Genomic DNA, 13,900 nt, shown 5'->3' with positions numbered 1-13,900 from the left:
GTAGTAGAGATGGAAGGATATGAAGGAACCAACAGAGTGGAGACACTGACTGGATAGAGGATAAGATTATAAGTAGAGACCCCTTAGATTGAAAATGAGCTTTACTGGAAGTGTGCAAGTAGGCTTTGAGAGAAAAAGACAACATGATATATTACTAAATAGACATTCTGTGTTGAAGAAAAAAACTTAATGGGGAGGGATAATTCTACTGTACAGTAAGCCTTATAGTTTAGGAATGCTGATGCAGTTTAGGAGTCTTATGTATTTAGAAATTGAGGGGAGGGAAATGAGGAAGGGGCAAAAAACAAAAAAGAAAGTAATTGTGGAAGTACTACTGCTGGCATGTATCACCATACCAGCAAAACACTTGTTTTGTTTTAGATTAGTTTGGTCTTCACTATGACCTTTTGAATTGCATCACACTTCCAACTCAAGTAGATACGTGTGTGTGTGTGTGTGTGTGTGTGTGTGTGTGTGTGAGTTTTAGTCCTGAGACTTGAACTCAGAGCCTTAACTCTGTCTCTGAGCTTCTTTTGCTCAAGACTAGTGCTCTACCACTGGAGCTACAGCTCCACTTCTGGCTTTTTAATGGGTAATTGGAGATAAGAGTCTATGGACTTTCCTGCTCAGGCTGGCTTCAAACCTAAATCATCAGGTCTCAGCCTTGTGAGTAAGTAGGATTATAGGCATGAGTGAAAGGCACCCAGCTTTCAAGGAGATTTTAAAGCAAGACCCATTCTACCTCTCATTGTTTGTAAATGGATAGAAATCTGACTCTGAAGACCTGTGTTGTCACAGCTGTTTTTTTTAAAGATGAAGGCTAAGATTACCATACTTTGGTAGGAAGTAAGACTACAGTATTTAAGGTGACCTTGTTATATATGTATTGTCAGTAACTACTATAAAGCTTTCTAACAACTTAGGATACCTATGAAAATAAGACATTATAATTTCAAAGTGTTTCAGTAATAGAAATTTGAATGTAAAAATTCACTATGATATAAGTTTAATTATATCAAGACAACAAATAGTCCCTTTGGTGATTTACTGAATTTAGGAATGAAAATACTGTTTATATGTCTTTTCAAATACTTCTTAGAAGAACTTAAAATACTCTATTTGTTCTCCTTTTTGTGTGCATTAAAAATATTTGTTTAATATATGTACACATCCATATGTCAACTCATGTTTAACTCAGGAACTCAGAAAACTTGCAAACTTGAAATCCTTTATTTACATCTAGCATTAGTGAGGTCACAGAACAGATTTGAGGAGCTGGTAAGAAAGTTACTGATTAGAATTTAGGATGTCTAGCCAAATAACATTGGTATTTATGATGATTCAGTTAGATCAGTCTGTTGACACTGATGCAAAATGAGGTAATGAATTTGGATACATATATAGTGCCACAGTAAGAAGAAAGTTAAGCTTTTGAAGATGACAGTGGAACAAATCCCAATACTATAGAATAGTTTCATCTGTAAGAAATTAACCATTAAGAAATTTACTCAGGGGCTAGGAAGGTAGCTCAGTGGTAGAGTGCTTGCCTTGCATGCATGAGGCCCTGGGTTTGATTCCTCAGCACCACATAAGCAAAAAGAAAAAAGCCGGAAATGGCGCTGTGGCTCAAGTGGTAGAGCGCTAGCCGTGAGCTAGCTGAAGAGCTGAGGGACAGCGCCCAGGCCCAGAGTTCAGGCCCCATGACCGGACCCCCCCCCCCAAAAAAAAAGTGCCAATATATGGTTTCCACCAGTAGTCATCCTGATTCTCTGATTCTCGTTTCTTCCTTTCTCACTCTTGGCGGTAATAGGGTTTGAAATCAGGGCATCATGCTTGCTAGGTAGATGCTAGCCAGCCCTGTTTGCTTTAGTTATTTTTCAAATAGGATTTGTATTTTTGCTCTGCCCTGCCTGGACAACCATCATCCTTTCTACACATGTGTAGCTAGGATGACAGAAGCATGCCACCATACCCAGCTTTACTGCACTGCTTAAAAACACACCACACATTTTCTGGGCACCAATGGCTCATGTGTGTAATCCTAGCCACTCACAAGGCTGAGATCTGAGGATTTTTTCCAAGCCAGCCTGGACAGGAAAGTCCATGAGATTCTTAATCTTTAGTTAACCAGCAAAAGGTGGAGGTATGGCTCAAGTAGAGTGCCAGCCTTAATTTAACTTGGGACATTACTGTTACTTTAAAGTTTCAGAAGTAAGTCCTAGTGTAAGCAACAAAGACTGACTCTGGTTGGTTGGCTTAAGTAGAATAAAGCTTACTGGTTGAATATTGAGTGGTTTACAGAATCATTTAACAGGCCTTAGAAAAGGTACATGAGCATGGAGAGAGTACAGCCAGGGAGACCATTACTGTTGTCTGTACTGAACAGTGACTGGGTCATATGGATTGTATTGGTCATTCCAGATCACCACTGGTTTTGTTGTTCTCTGAATTCATATGTTGTCTTTACTATTTTCTCTGCTTTTCTGTCCTACTAGCTTCCAAATTCTAAATCTTTGATGAGTGTTTTCATAATATAATCATATTTTATTATGTCTTATGCATAAGTTACTATTAGGATTAATATTTCATGTTTTGGAAATTAAGGATCATAGCAATTATTTGTGCCTATAAGTTTTATTAATCTATATAACTTGTATATCCTAGAATACTCATGTTGATTTGTAAATTTTATTTTCTAATTTTTTGTTATTGTTTTTGTTTTGTTTACCTGTCTTTGGGAGGGTAAGGGGGAGCACAAAAATGGAGGGACAAAGGGTAAGCAAATGCAGCAGTGGTATTCACTAGACATGATGTTGAAAATGAACAATACTTGTGGGTGGGGCCTGGAGGGGAAAAACTGTGACATTGTCCAAAAAGAAGTGTACTCATTACCTGACATATGTAATTGTAACCATTCTGTACATCACCTTTATTCTAATTATTTTTTATTCTTACAGGCTGCTGAATCAGGAATAATAAAAGTTAAAACAATAGCTGCAAGAAACTCCGAAATTTTGGCAGGTAATTTTTTGCATTAAATTAAATTTTTTGCATTAATTCAGTAATTAATGAGAAATTGACTAATAGTAGACTACATTAGTTTTCTGGAGCATCTTTCTTCTGTTATTTTTTTTTGGGGGGGGGGGTCCAGTTGTGGGGTCTGAACTCTGGGCCTGGATGCTGTCCCTCAGCTCTTCAGCTCAAGGCTAGCACTCTACCACTTGAGCCACAGTGCCACTTCTGGCTTTTTTTCTTTTTGCTTATGTAGTGCTGGAGAATCAAACCCAGGGCCTCATGCATTCAAGGCAAGCGCTCTCCCACTGAGCCACCTTCCCAGACCCTCTTCTGTTATTTTTATGCTATAGAATATATGAATGACTCCAATTTGTGAACTGATTACTCAGATGAGGGCTATTACTACCCTGAAATAAGAAACTTTAAAACTACTAATTCCTGAAAGGCAAGAATATTATTCTACTGTCATCTTTGTTGTTTCCTCCACCTCCTGTCATTTAACAAGGACAGATCCCTATATCCTAAAGCATTCAATTAGTATTTGTTCCACTGAATTGAATGAAGCACTGATTCTTACTCTTTTTTTCAAGGTCTATTTTATCTTTAATATAATACCAGGAGTCCATAATGTATTTTAGATTTAGTAGTACCGTATGAATTTTAAGTCCTGGGCGTAAGACTGTGGAAAATGAACTATGCATGTTCGGGAACAGGAGGGGGGAAGTGAAGAAAGGGGTAACATTGTCCAAAAAGAAAAGTACTCATTACCTAACTTATGAAACAGTAAACCTTCCATACAATACCTGAATAATAATAATAAAATTTTATTTTAAAAGAATTTTGTTTTTTTTAGCCAGTCGCCGGTGGCTCATGTCTATAATCCTAGCCACTCAGGAGGCTGAGATCTGAGGATCACAGTTCAAAGCCAGCCCAGGCAGGAAAGTCCTCCGTGAGACTCTTATCTCTAATAAACCACTTAAAATGGAAAGTGGTGCTGTGGCTCAAGTGGTAGAGCACTAACCTTGAGCTGAAGAGCTCAAGGACAGTGCCCAGGCCCAGAGTTCAGTCCTATGACTGACAAAAAAAAAAAGAATTTTGTTTTGATTAATTTTTCTCCCCAGTCCTAGGGCTTGGACTCTGGACTTGGGTGCTATCTCTGAGATCCTTTTGCTCAAGACAAGCACTCTACCACTTGAGCCACAGCATCACTTCCACCTTTTTCTGTAATTATTTGGAGATAAGAGTCTCACAAACTTTCCTTCCAGGATTGGCTTTGAACCATGATGTCAGATCTCTACCTCCTGAGAAGCTAGGATTACAGGCATGAGCCACTAGTACCCAGCACTAAAGTTGATTTTCAAGGAAGAATTTTCATGAATTTCTTGGCATCTTTTTTCCACTCAGTTCTACTGTCTCTGGTGCCTTCAGTTCTTGACATCATAATGAACATAGTAAAGAGGGAAAGGGCATTTTTTGGTGAGAGAAAAGGAGAATCTGTTATATGTTAAGAGTCTCGAGGGGAAATGTTTTATACCAAGTAGAGATGCAAAGAGGTTAAGTTACTTGCTTGAGGTCACTTACATAGTAGAACCAGAAACAAATACAAGAGGTGAAAACCTGTATTCTTCCTAAAAGTATGCTGCCATGGTGTTTGGAGATTTCCATACTAGCTACTCTCCCAAGTGTTTGTACCTTTGCTTACTATACCTATCCTTTAGTCTGCATGAATTTCCAGTTCCAGTAGTACGTTTGATTTCAACTGGCAAGGGAGAAAAGCTGTCTTACTAATTTATACAAAATCTAAACAGTGAACAATCAACTTAATACTCAAAAACTTTGTATTTAGGGCTGGGAAGGTAGCTCAGTGGTAGAGTGCTTGCCTTGCATTCATGAGGTCCTGGGTTCGATTCCTCAGCACCACATAAGCAGAAAAAGCCAGAAGTGGCACTATGGATCAAGTGGTAGAATGCTAGCCTTGAGCTTAATAGCTGAGAGACAGCATCCAGGCCTAGAGTTCAAGCCCCAAGACCAACAAAAAACAAACAACTTTGCATTTCAAGAAAAATAGGCTATCAGTAGACCCCCTAAGTTGTGAGATTTAAAAGTGTTGCAAAATGCAGTAATAATGATTTTTAGGGATAGTTCAACTGAAGGGATAAGAATGTCTACTCAGCTTTGAATTTGGGGATACTTCTTTTTCTCAATGACATGTTTCTCACAGCATCTTCTTGGTTTTCAAGTCTATCAAAAACATCAAATCCTTTGCTAACATTTTTTTCACAGCAGTAAATAATACTGTGTCCATATTGAAGAGTGAGTAAATGTGGGTAAAGGCACGAGGTGTATTGAGGTTGGGAGGGTGGAAAGTAGGTTTGGGAGGTGCATGTTGGGCAGGTGAGCTAATAAGAGAAAATAGATGGTTAAAGATAATTTGAAAAGCAGGGCACCAGTGGCTCACACCTGTAATCCTAGCTACTCAGGAGGCTGAGATCTGAGGATCTTGGTTCAAAGCCAGCCTGGGCAGGAAGAGGCTGTGAGACTCTTATCTCCAATTAAAAAAAAAAACAACAAAAAACAAAAGCCAGAAATGGCACTGTGGCTCAAGTGATAGAGTGCTAGCCTTGAGCTGAAGAACTGAGGGACAGCGCCCAGGCCCAGAGTTCAAGGCCCACAACTGCGGGGGGGGGGGGGGGGGGGGGGGAGGGGGGGGAAGGGGGAGAAGATAATTTGAGACTTTTATGTGCTGATCAGATTAGATATCAATGTAATCAATGATAATAGCAACTTATTCTCCAATAAGAGGAGGTTTTTTTTTTTATTGATTCTATAGTTGACGGAGGGTAAAAGATTAATTTCTTCAAAGGGTCATCATTTGTTCTAGTGTTCTATATTAAGTAAGAGGTCCAATTAGTTTATCTTAAGGAAGAACAACACATTTTTGCCTAGTCTCTGAGTTTTTAATATATTGATGAACTATTCATTTTATTTTAATCCAGTTAGCTCTTCAGTTCAACTTGGAACAGATTTTTATGCACATACAGTGTTCAGTAATTAATGCTTTAATGTTCATAGTTTTGAAATGTATACTTTATCCTTTTTCCCCCCTTTTTTCCAGTGCTGGAGTTTCAACTCAGGGCCTCACACTTTCAAAGAAAGCTATTACTTGAGCCATACACTAGCCAATGTGAAGTGAAGCAAATGCTTCACTTATCTTGTACTTTTTGGCTGGGCTGGCCTAGACTGCAATCCTACCTATAATCCCAGATAGCTGGGATTTAACCATGTACCACCATGCCCAATTCGTTTGTTAAGATGATACTTTTGCCTGACTTTTTACCTGACCTGGCCCTGAAGTATGATCTTCCCAATCTCTCCTCCAGAGTATCTGAATTATAGGTACTCAGGCATGAGCCACCATGCTTGGTCCTATCCTAGAAGTTTCTGGCAAGTATTTAGAGCAGTTGATTTCTTAAAAAAAAAAAAAAAAAATACAAATTTGTACTGCATCTTGAAAATTAAAGACTCTTAAGAATAAATTCAGTTGGCTAGCATGTAGTCCTAAATTGCAGTAAATACTGAGAAAAAAAAATGGTTAATTCCTATTTCCTGAAAAATATTTTTTTAAGTGCTGGTACTGAAACTCAGGACTTTGTGCTTTCACTCAGCTTACTCAGTCATGGCTTACTCTCTACCACTTGAGCCATGCCTCCTAGTCTGGCTTTTCTGCTGGTTTATTAGAAATGAAGTCTCATAATTTTTCTTACCAAACTGTCTTCAAACTGCAATTCTCAGATCTCCGCCTCTTGAGTAGCCGGGGTTATAGACATGAGCACTGGTACCTACGAACTGTTTATTTACTTCTTTACAGTTGTCTCTCTCCCCCTCCCCTGAGAAGTTTAGACTCAGAACTTTGTGCTTACTAGGCAAGTATTGTATTTTTGAGCCTTGTTGTTAGTCCTTTTGTTGGTTTTCTTTTTTGTTTTTTTGTCATTGTGGGGCTTAAACTCAGGGCTTGGGGCTCTGTCCCTGAGCTTTTTTGCTCCAGGCTAACACTCTACCACTTAGAGATACAGCTCCACTTGAGTTTTCTGGTGGTTAATTGGAGATGAGTGTCTCCCATACTTTCCTGCTCTGGCTGGCTCTGAATCGCAGTCCTCAGATCTCAGCTTCCTGAGTAGCTAGGCTTGTAGATGTGAGCTTACTACTACCTACTGGCTACTGATTATTTTTGAGATAGTGTCTTGCTTTTTGTCCAGGCTCATTTCTGGACTATGACCCTCCTGTTTTATGCTTCTGCCATAACTAAGATGACAGACAAATTCTACCACACCCATCTTCTTCCATTGAGATGGAGTTTCATAAATATTTTTGCCCAAACAGTCTGGAACCCATGATTCTTTCTCAGTCTCACACATAGCTAGCTGGGATGACAGCCACATACCAAAACTCCCAGCTCTTGATTGAAAGAGACCTCACACAGGTTTTGCCAGACTGGCCTTGAACTTGCAGCCTCCAGAGTAGCTAGGAGTAGAGGCGTGAGCCACGCACATGACTACTTCAAAGTCCTTGAGATAATGAGAAACTACTTCTGTACTGGATGTAAAAGATGCAATGGATATCAAAGATACTAAATAATTGAAGGCTCTCAGTGGAGACAGGATGTTGAATTCTCCTGTGTCCCTATTTATTCAGAAAATTATAGTTATTGTAAAAATCATTCTTAGTATGAATTAGTCTAATTGATAGGATACTCAGTATAGATTTCTAGCCAATTTTAGTTTTCTTAGAATTATTTTCCAAGGAAGACCATTTACTCTGCAGAATAAATTTTTGTTTTACATTTCTTCTTTAAGCGTCTTACTTTAATGTTTACTTTCTTCGTTTTCAGTGCTATCATGAATGCTGACATAAGTGGAATGGTAAGCCAGATAATGTCAGCATCCACTCAGATACCCAGACCATTATCTCAGAATTTCCTTTCTTTTTAGAGACACAACCACTAATGAGCAGTAACAGCATAAAGATTTTCAATCACAATGCTAGGATGCTTTACTTTACATTTGACTGCTATAATAAGTCATTTATTATTCTACTCTACAATATGCTAGAAGTTATATAACCTAGTTTTTGAGTGGATATTTGTAACAAGGGCATTGATAAAGTTGTAATACTTTTTAAAAAATGTGTATTTAATCTTTACTCCAATCTTAACAATACTATCTGCTCATAGCTGCTTTTAAGTAATCACAGCTGTTTTTTTGTTTTTGTTTTTGTTTTTTTGGGGGATCCAGTCATGGGGCCTGAACTCTTGGCCTGGGCACTGTCCCTCAGCTCTTCAGCTCCAGGCTAGCTCTCTATCACTTGAGCCACAGCGCCACTTCCGGATTTTTTCCTTTTTGCTTATGTGGTGTTGAGGAATCGAACCCAGGGCCTCATGCATGCAAGGCAAGCGCTCTACCATTGAGCCACCTTCCCAGCCCAATCACAGCTGTTTTGAGTAATCACTTTGTATAATTTTTGTTCTTTTTTCATGTGATTTTTCCCTCATCTTTTTCATACGTCATGGTATTATCACTAAAGATCTCTAAGTAGTAATAAGTAAATATATATATATAGTTCTTTTGCTGATGTACAAGATTATTTATGTACTTATTTAATTATATTCTCTCTTATTAATGCATGTATTGGTGATATTTCACAAACATCCGTGGAGTATTTTCATGAAAACATTTTTATTTTGCTGTTATTGGGAGCTCAGAGCCTTGAGCTTTCACTCAGATTTCTTGGTTGTCTGGTTCTCTGCTACTTGAGCCATGCTTTCCAGTTTGCAATTAAGATAGAGTCTGCAGGACTTTCATGCCTGGAACTGGCTTTGAACTTTAGTCTTCCATATCTCAGTCTCTTGAGTAGCTAGATTTACTGGCATGAAAACTTGGCCATGCAAAAAAACATATTCTTTTTTTTTTTTTTTTTTTTTTTTTGTCAGTCATGAGGCTTGAACTTTGGGCCTGAGCGCTGTTCCTGAGCTCTTCAGCTCAAGGCTAGCGCTCTACCACTTGAGCCACAACACCACTTCCGCAACATATTCTTTATAAGTAATTTGTAAGAACAATAGGGAAAGCAGAAAGATGGGTAATATAAATCACTGAAATCTGTTTTGCCATTTTTTTCTTACATTGCCAGTATTTATTGTATCACATCACATGGGAAATAATAAGCACCTCCTTAACTATAGAGTTTAATCACTGAATTACATTACAGTGCCAATCACTTTTAGTCAAGTTTTTCTACCCATAATACTTTTGTTTGATGCCAAGTCTTAAAATCTGCAGAGTAGTTAACCAGGCAAATAATGTGGACTGCTTAAACAAATACAGAAGGAATAAACCAGCTTGAGTGTTGCCTGACCCTGAAGTATGAATAATGAGAATTGTAGATCAAATTTATATTTTTAAGTAAGTCACTGTGACAGTGTGGAGGAGATAATGAAGTACGCCACCATGGAGGAGGTTATTTTGGTTAGGCAGGCAAGAAGACACAGGCTTAATGTTCACACATTGATCTGTGAGGTCAAAGAGATTACAACTTGTATACAGAATAATATTCATTTGTTTTTTATAGTGCATTTTTTTCTTTTAGAGTTTTTCATTTTTAAATTTTAATTTGCATCTTTTATTACATTATAAGTATTTGATGACATGTCTAGGTGTTTTTAGTAGCTATACATTATTTCAGCAAGAAGATTGTAATTCCTAGGGGCTAGGAAGGTGGCTCAGTGGTAGAGCGCTTGCCTTGCATGTATGAGGCCCTGGGTTCGATTCCCCATCACCACATAAGCAAAAAGAAAAAAAGCCAGAAGTGGCACTGAGGCTCAAGTGGTAGAGCGCTAGCCTTGAGCTGAAGAGCTGAGGGACAGTGCCTAGGCCCAGAGTTCAGGCCGCACGGCCGGACCCAAAAAAAAAAAAAAAAAAAGAAGAATATTGTAATTCCTTTATCTTAGATATATTTTAGCATTTCAGATTATTTCTTCATAATAAATATATAGAAATAAAATTATAAAGCTATGAATGTGTTTAAAGTTCTTAGACTATATTACCAGATTTTATTTGCAGAAATTGTAAAAATGTGTATCATTACCAACAGTAAGTTTTTGTACATCATTGCCAAGATTTTTAATTAAAAGAAAACTGTTAATCAAACAGGAAAACTTATCTGTTTATTTGAAAAAAAAAATTTTTTTTTTGGTCGGTCATGGAGCCTGAACTCTGGGCCTGGGTCCTGTCCCTCAGCATTTCAGCTCAAGGCTAGCACTCTACCACTTGAGCTTTAGTGCCACTTCTGGCTTTTTCTGCTTATGTGGTGCTGAGGAATCGAACCCAGGGTCTTATGCATACAAGGCAAGCACTCTACCACTGAGTCACCAATTGACAATTCTTTTTGATTCTGAACAAACTTCTCTTTATGCATTTATTTTCTTTTTGTATTTTACATTTATTTCTTCATATTTGTATATTTCCCTTCTCAAATTGTTTGGGCTATTTATAAAGAGAAATGAATTAATTTCCAATCATGTTTGTATTGTTTTTACCAAGTCATCTATCTTAAAAAATTTTTTTAATCCAGATGTATTTTTATATAACCCAAGTAATTTCTATGAATGCTTTTGTTGCCTTATGTTTAGGATGTAGCTGTTCTCTCTGAAGACAGTCTAGTCATTTTGTCTAGTTTTCCTATAGCTTGATATTTTTCTTTTTTGATAATATATGGATTGAGGTGAAGACTTAGATTTTTTTTCTGCAAAATTACTAATTGAACCATTGTCATTTGTTGAATTGTTCTACCCTTTCCTGTATTGTGTATTTAATACAAAACCATATACATTTTGTCATCTTGCTCTTGAATCACTTAAATATCTTTTCTGTCCTTTTAAACACATTAAAAAATTCTTTAATGGTATTAGAAACATCAGTGTTCCCAGAGCTAGAGATTTTAAGCATTTTGAAGGTAGAAATAATGTCTAAGTCACATTTCATTTCTTTAACAAGAATTAAAATTTGTATTTAATGACTGCTAAAATTTATCACTATACAACTTTTATTAGCTCCTGTTAATACAATCTCTAGTGGGGTATCCTAGTTTAATTCTTTTTTTCCAGGATAAAAACTGCAATTATGCAGTGAAACTGCTCAGAGCAAGGAAACCCCTAGGATATGGGGACATGCTGGACCTCTTTCAGGTGTGTGAAAGTGCATCATTCGACCTCACAGTTATATAATTTAGAAATACAATATATAGCAATCACACAGTGTTACTCTATTAAATACTTGTTAAAGATGCCAGGCATCAGTGGTGGCTCACGCCTGTAATCCTAAGTACACCGGATACTGATATCTGAAAATTGCAATTTGAAGCCAGCCAGGGCAAGAAAGTCCATGAGATCTTATCTCTAATTAATCAACAACAACCAGAAGTGGAGCTGTTGCTCAGTGATAAGAGTACTAGCTTTGAGCCAAAAAGCTCAGGGACAGTGCCAGGCCTGAGTTCAAGCCCCAAGACTGGCACACACATGCACACGCATACACACAAGTGCCCACCTGCACACACACACACACACACACACAGTTATATTTAGTAAGGCACTTAAGTAGGAGATAAACAGTTTTTCTTTCCAAGACCTATTTTATATTTTAATGGAAATACAAGTTTTAATTAGAAAGTTTTAATGAGAAACGCTCAATCCTTTTCTCTTTTTGTTCTGGAATGATACATAAAATAGTTAAGGTCCAATGTCTTTAGATTGCTGCACAGCATTTGACTTCACAATCTCTACCACAGGAAGTATTTACATTAAGTAGTGTATCACAATTATGGTAGACAGAGAGTGCTCATCTCTGTATATAATAAAAACGTCAGATTTATTTCCACTTCCTAGGACAATTGTTCCTATTTTTTAAAAAAATCAGTAACATTTTCTTTCTTATGGTTTTTTTTTCAGTGACTGAGCTGTGATCAAGAGACAATACATATAATTTTTTAATTGCTTGGAAAGATGTAGAATAAGTAAATTATTGTATTGATAATTATGGATTTTATATAAAACTTCCTTTTGATCATTATATTCTCATGTAAATTGGAGGAGAAAAGTGGGAAGAGATGATGTGTTTGATGTTAAAGATTTAAAAGATTATTTTAATTGCTATCTTAAATTTATTTCAGCTTGATTGACTTGACTGTAATAGGAAGGTACAAAGCATTTCACTATGACTCATTTCACAGATTTTAAAGTGTACAGTTGTATTTTTTTTAACCTGTAACATCCCTTCATTTGGTTTACATCTTAAAATTGATGACTTGAAGGCAGTCACTGTAGACCCAGATGCTAGTCTGGTTTTCTTTTTGCTGTGTGTGAATTTGTTCATAGTTGTTCATGTTACTATCACATCAGTTAAGTTGGATGAGTTGTTGACATCAAGTAAGTTAAATTTAATTACTAATGAAAATCTCACCTAGGCAGGATACGTCATTATCTTAGAAGAAATCTCAAAGACAAAGTAGTCTTCATTGAAATGGCATATCCCAAATGGGCTTATGGTCTAGAGGATGAAAGTTGGAGGAAAATGTTAGGTGATGACAGATCCTTGAGTCATTGCTTAGTTGGCATTTATCTCTTTTTTTTTTTTTTATATTTCAGAGATATCTTAAAATCACTGACATCTTTGGCTTAAGAAAATAAATATACTATTTTTCCTTTTATAACCTTTCCATAATTCCTTGAAAACTTTGAACAGACAACTTTATAGGTTGTAGATTTTTTTTTTTTTGTCAGTTGTGGGCCTTGAACTCTGGGCCTGGGCGCTGTCCCTGCACTCTTTAGCTCAAGGTGAGCACTCTACCACATGAGCCACAGAGCCACTTCCGGTTTTCTGGTGGTTTCTTGGAGATAACAGTCTCACAGCCTCTTCCTGCCCAGGCTGGCTTTGAACCAAGATCCTCAGATCTCAGCCTCCTGAGTAGCTAGGATTACAGGTGTGAGCCACCAGCACCTGGCTTAAATTGTAGATTTTTGAGTCCTCTTTTAGCTTCCTTATCATCAGGATTTTTTTGGCGGGGGAGGGGGTCCGGTCGAGGGGCCTGAACTCTGGGTCTGGGCGCTGTCCCTCAGCTCTTCAGCTCAAGGCTAGCGCTCTACCACTTGAGCCACAGCGCCACTTCCGGCTTTTTTCTTTTTGCTTATGTGGTGCTGAGGAATCAAACCCAGGGCCTCGAGCATACAAGGCAAGCACTCTACCACTGAGCCACCTTCCCAGCCCCTCATCAGGATATTTCTAAAAGAGTGACATCACAGTGTTTGTTATAGGAAGAATAGTAAACCAAGAACTTGAAGACATGGTTTCAAATTCTGGCTTTACCATCTGCTCACAGCTACAAATTGCACCTTATATGAAATGAGATTATTGTGATGCTCAAATGAGAGTATATATTGATATCATATGAATGATAAATGCATCTTGTTACTAAGAAGAACTTTTAATTTTCTTTAATGTTTAATAATTAGGAATGCTCATCAGAGATAGGGGTACCCTCCAACTTCATTGATTCTGGCAGAAATGAAGATGATAGGATAATTTATTGCCTTATTAAATTATTTTTATGGTCACATCAGTATTTTGAGACATTGTTATAGTAATTTGTGTTTCTAGATTTAAATAAAAATGTTTGCACAGCTGGGCACTGGTGGCTTATGCCTGTAATCCTATCTACTCAGGAGGCTGAGATCTGAGGACTGCAGTTTGAAGCCAAACCGGGCAGGAAAGTCTGTAAGATTCTCATCTCCAATTAATCACAGAAAAAGCCAGAAGTGGCACTGTGCCTCAAATGGTACAGT

At 37.5% G+C, this 13,900-nt stretch overlaps 1 protein-coding gene across 2 annotated transcripts in view; it reads left to right on the top strand.

Annotated features, from left to right (window-relative positions):
• Positions 1 to 13,900, top strand: part of Mon2 (MON2 homolog, regulator of endosome-to-Golgi trafficking) — a 92,430-nt gene that overhangs the window by 9,970 nt on the left and 68,560 nt on the right. For both annotated transcript variants that reach the window (XM_042698664.1, XM_042698663.1), the window contains exon 2: positions 2,958 to 3,021. In XM_042698664.1, coding sequence (XP_042554598.1) covers positions 2,958 to 3,021 — 64 coding nt within the window. The remainder of the gene's footprint in view (positions 1 to 2,957; positions 3,022 to 13,900) is intronic.

The sequence above is a fragment of the Dipodomys spectabilis genome, unplaced genomic scaffold, assembly GCF_019054845.1.
Source record: "Dipodomys spectabilis isolate Male_0828 unplaced genomic scaffold, ASM1905484v1 ptg000234l, whole genome shotgun sequence".
Classification (NCBI taxonomy): Eukaryota; Metazoa; Chordata; class Mammalia; order Rodentia; family Heteromyidae; genus Dipodomys; species Dipodomys spectabilis.
This window is presented reverse-complemented; position numbering and strand designations above follow the sequence as displayed.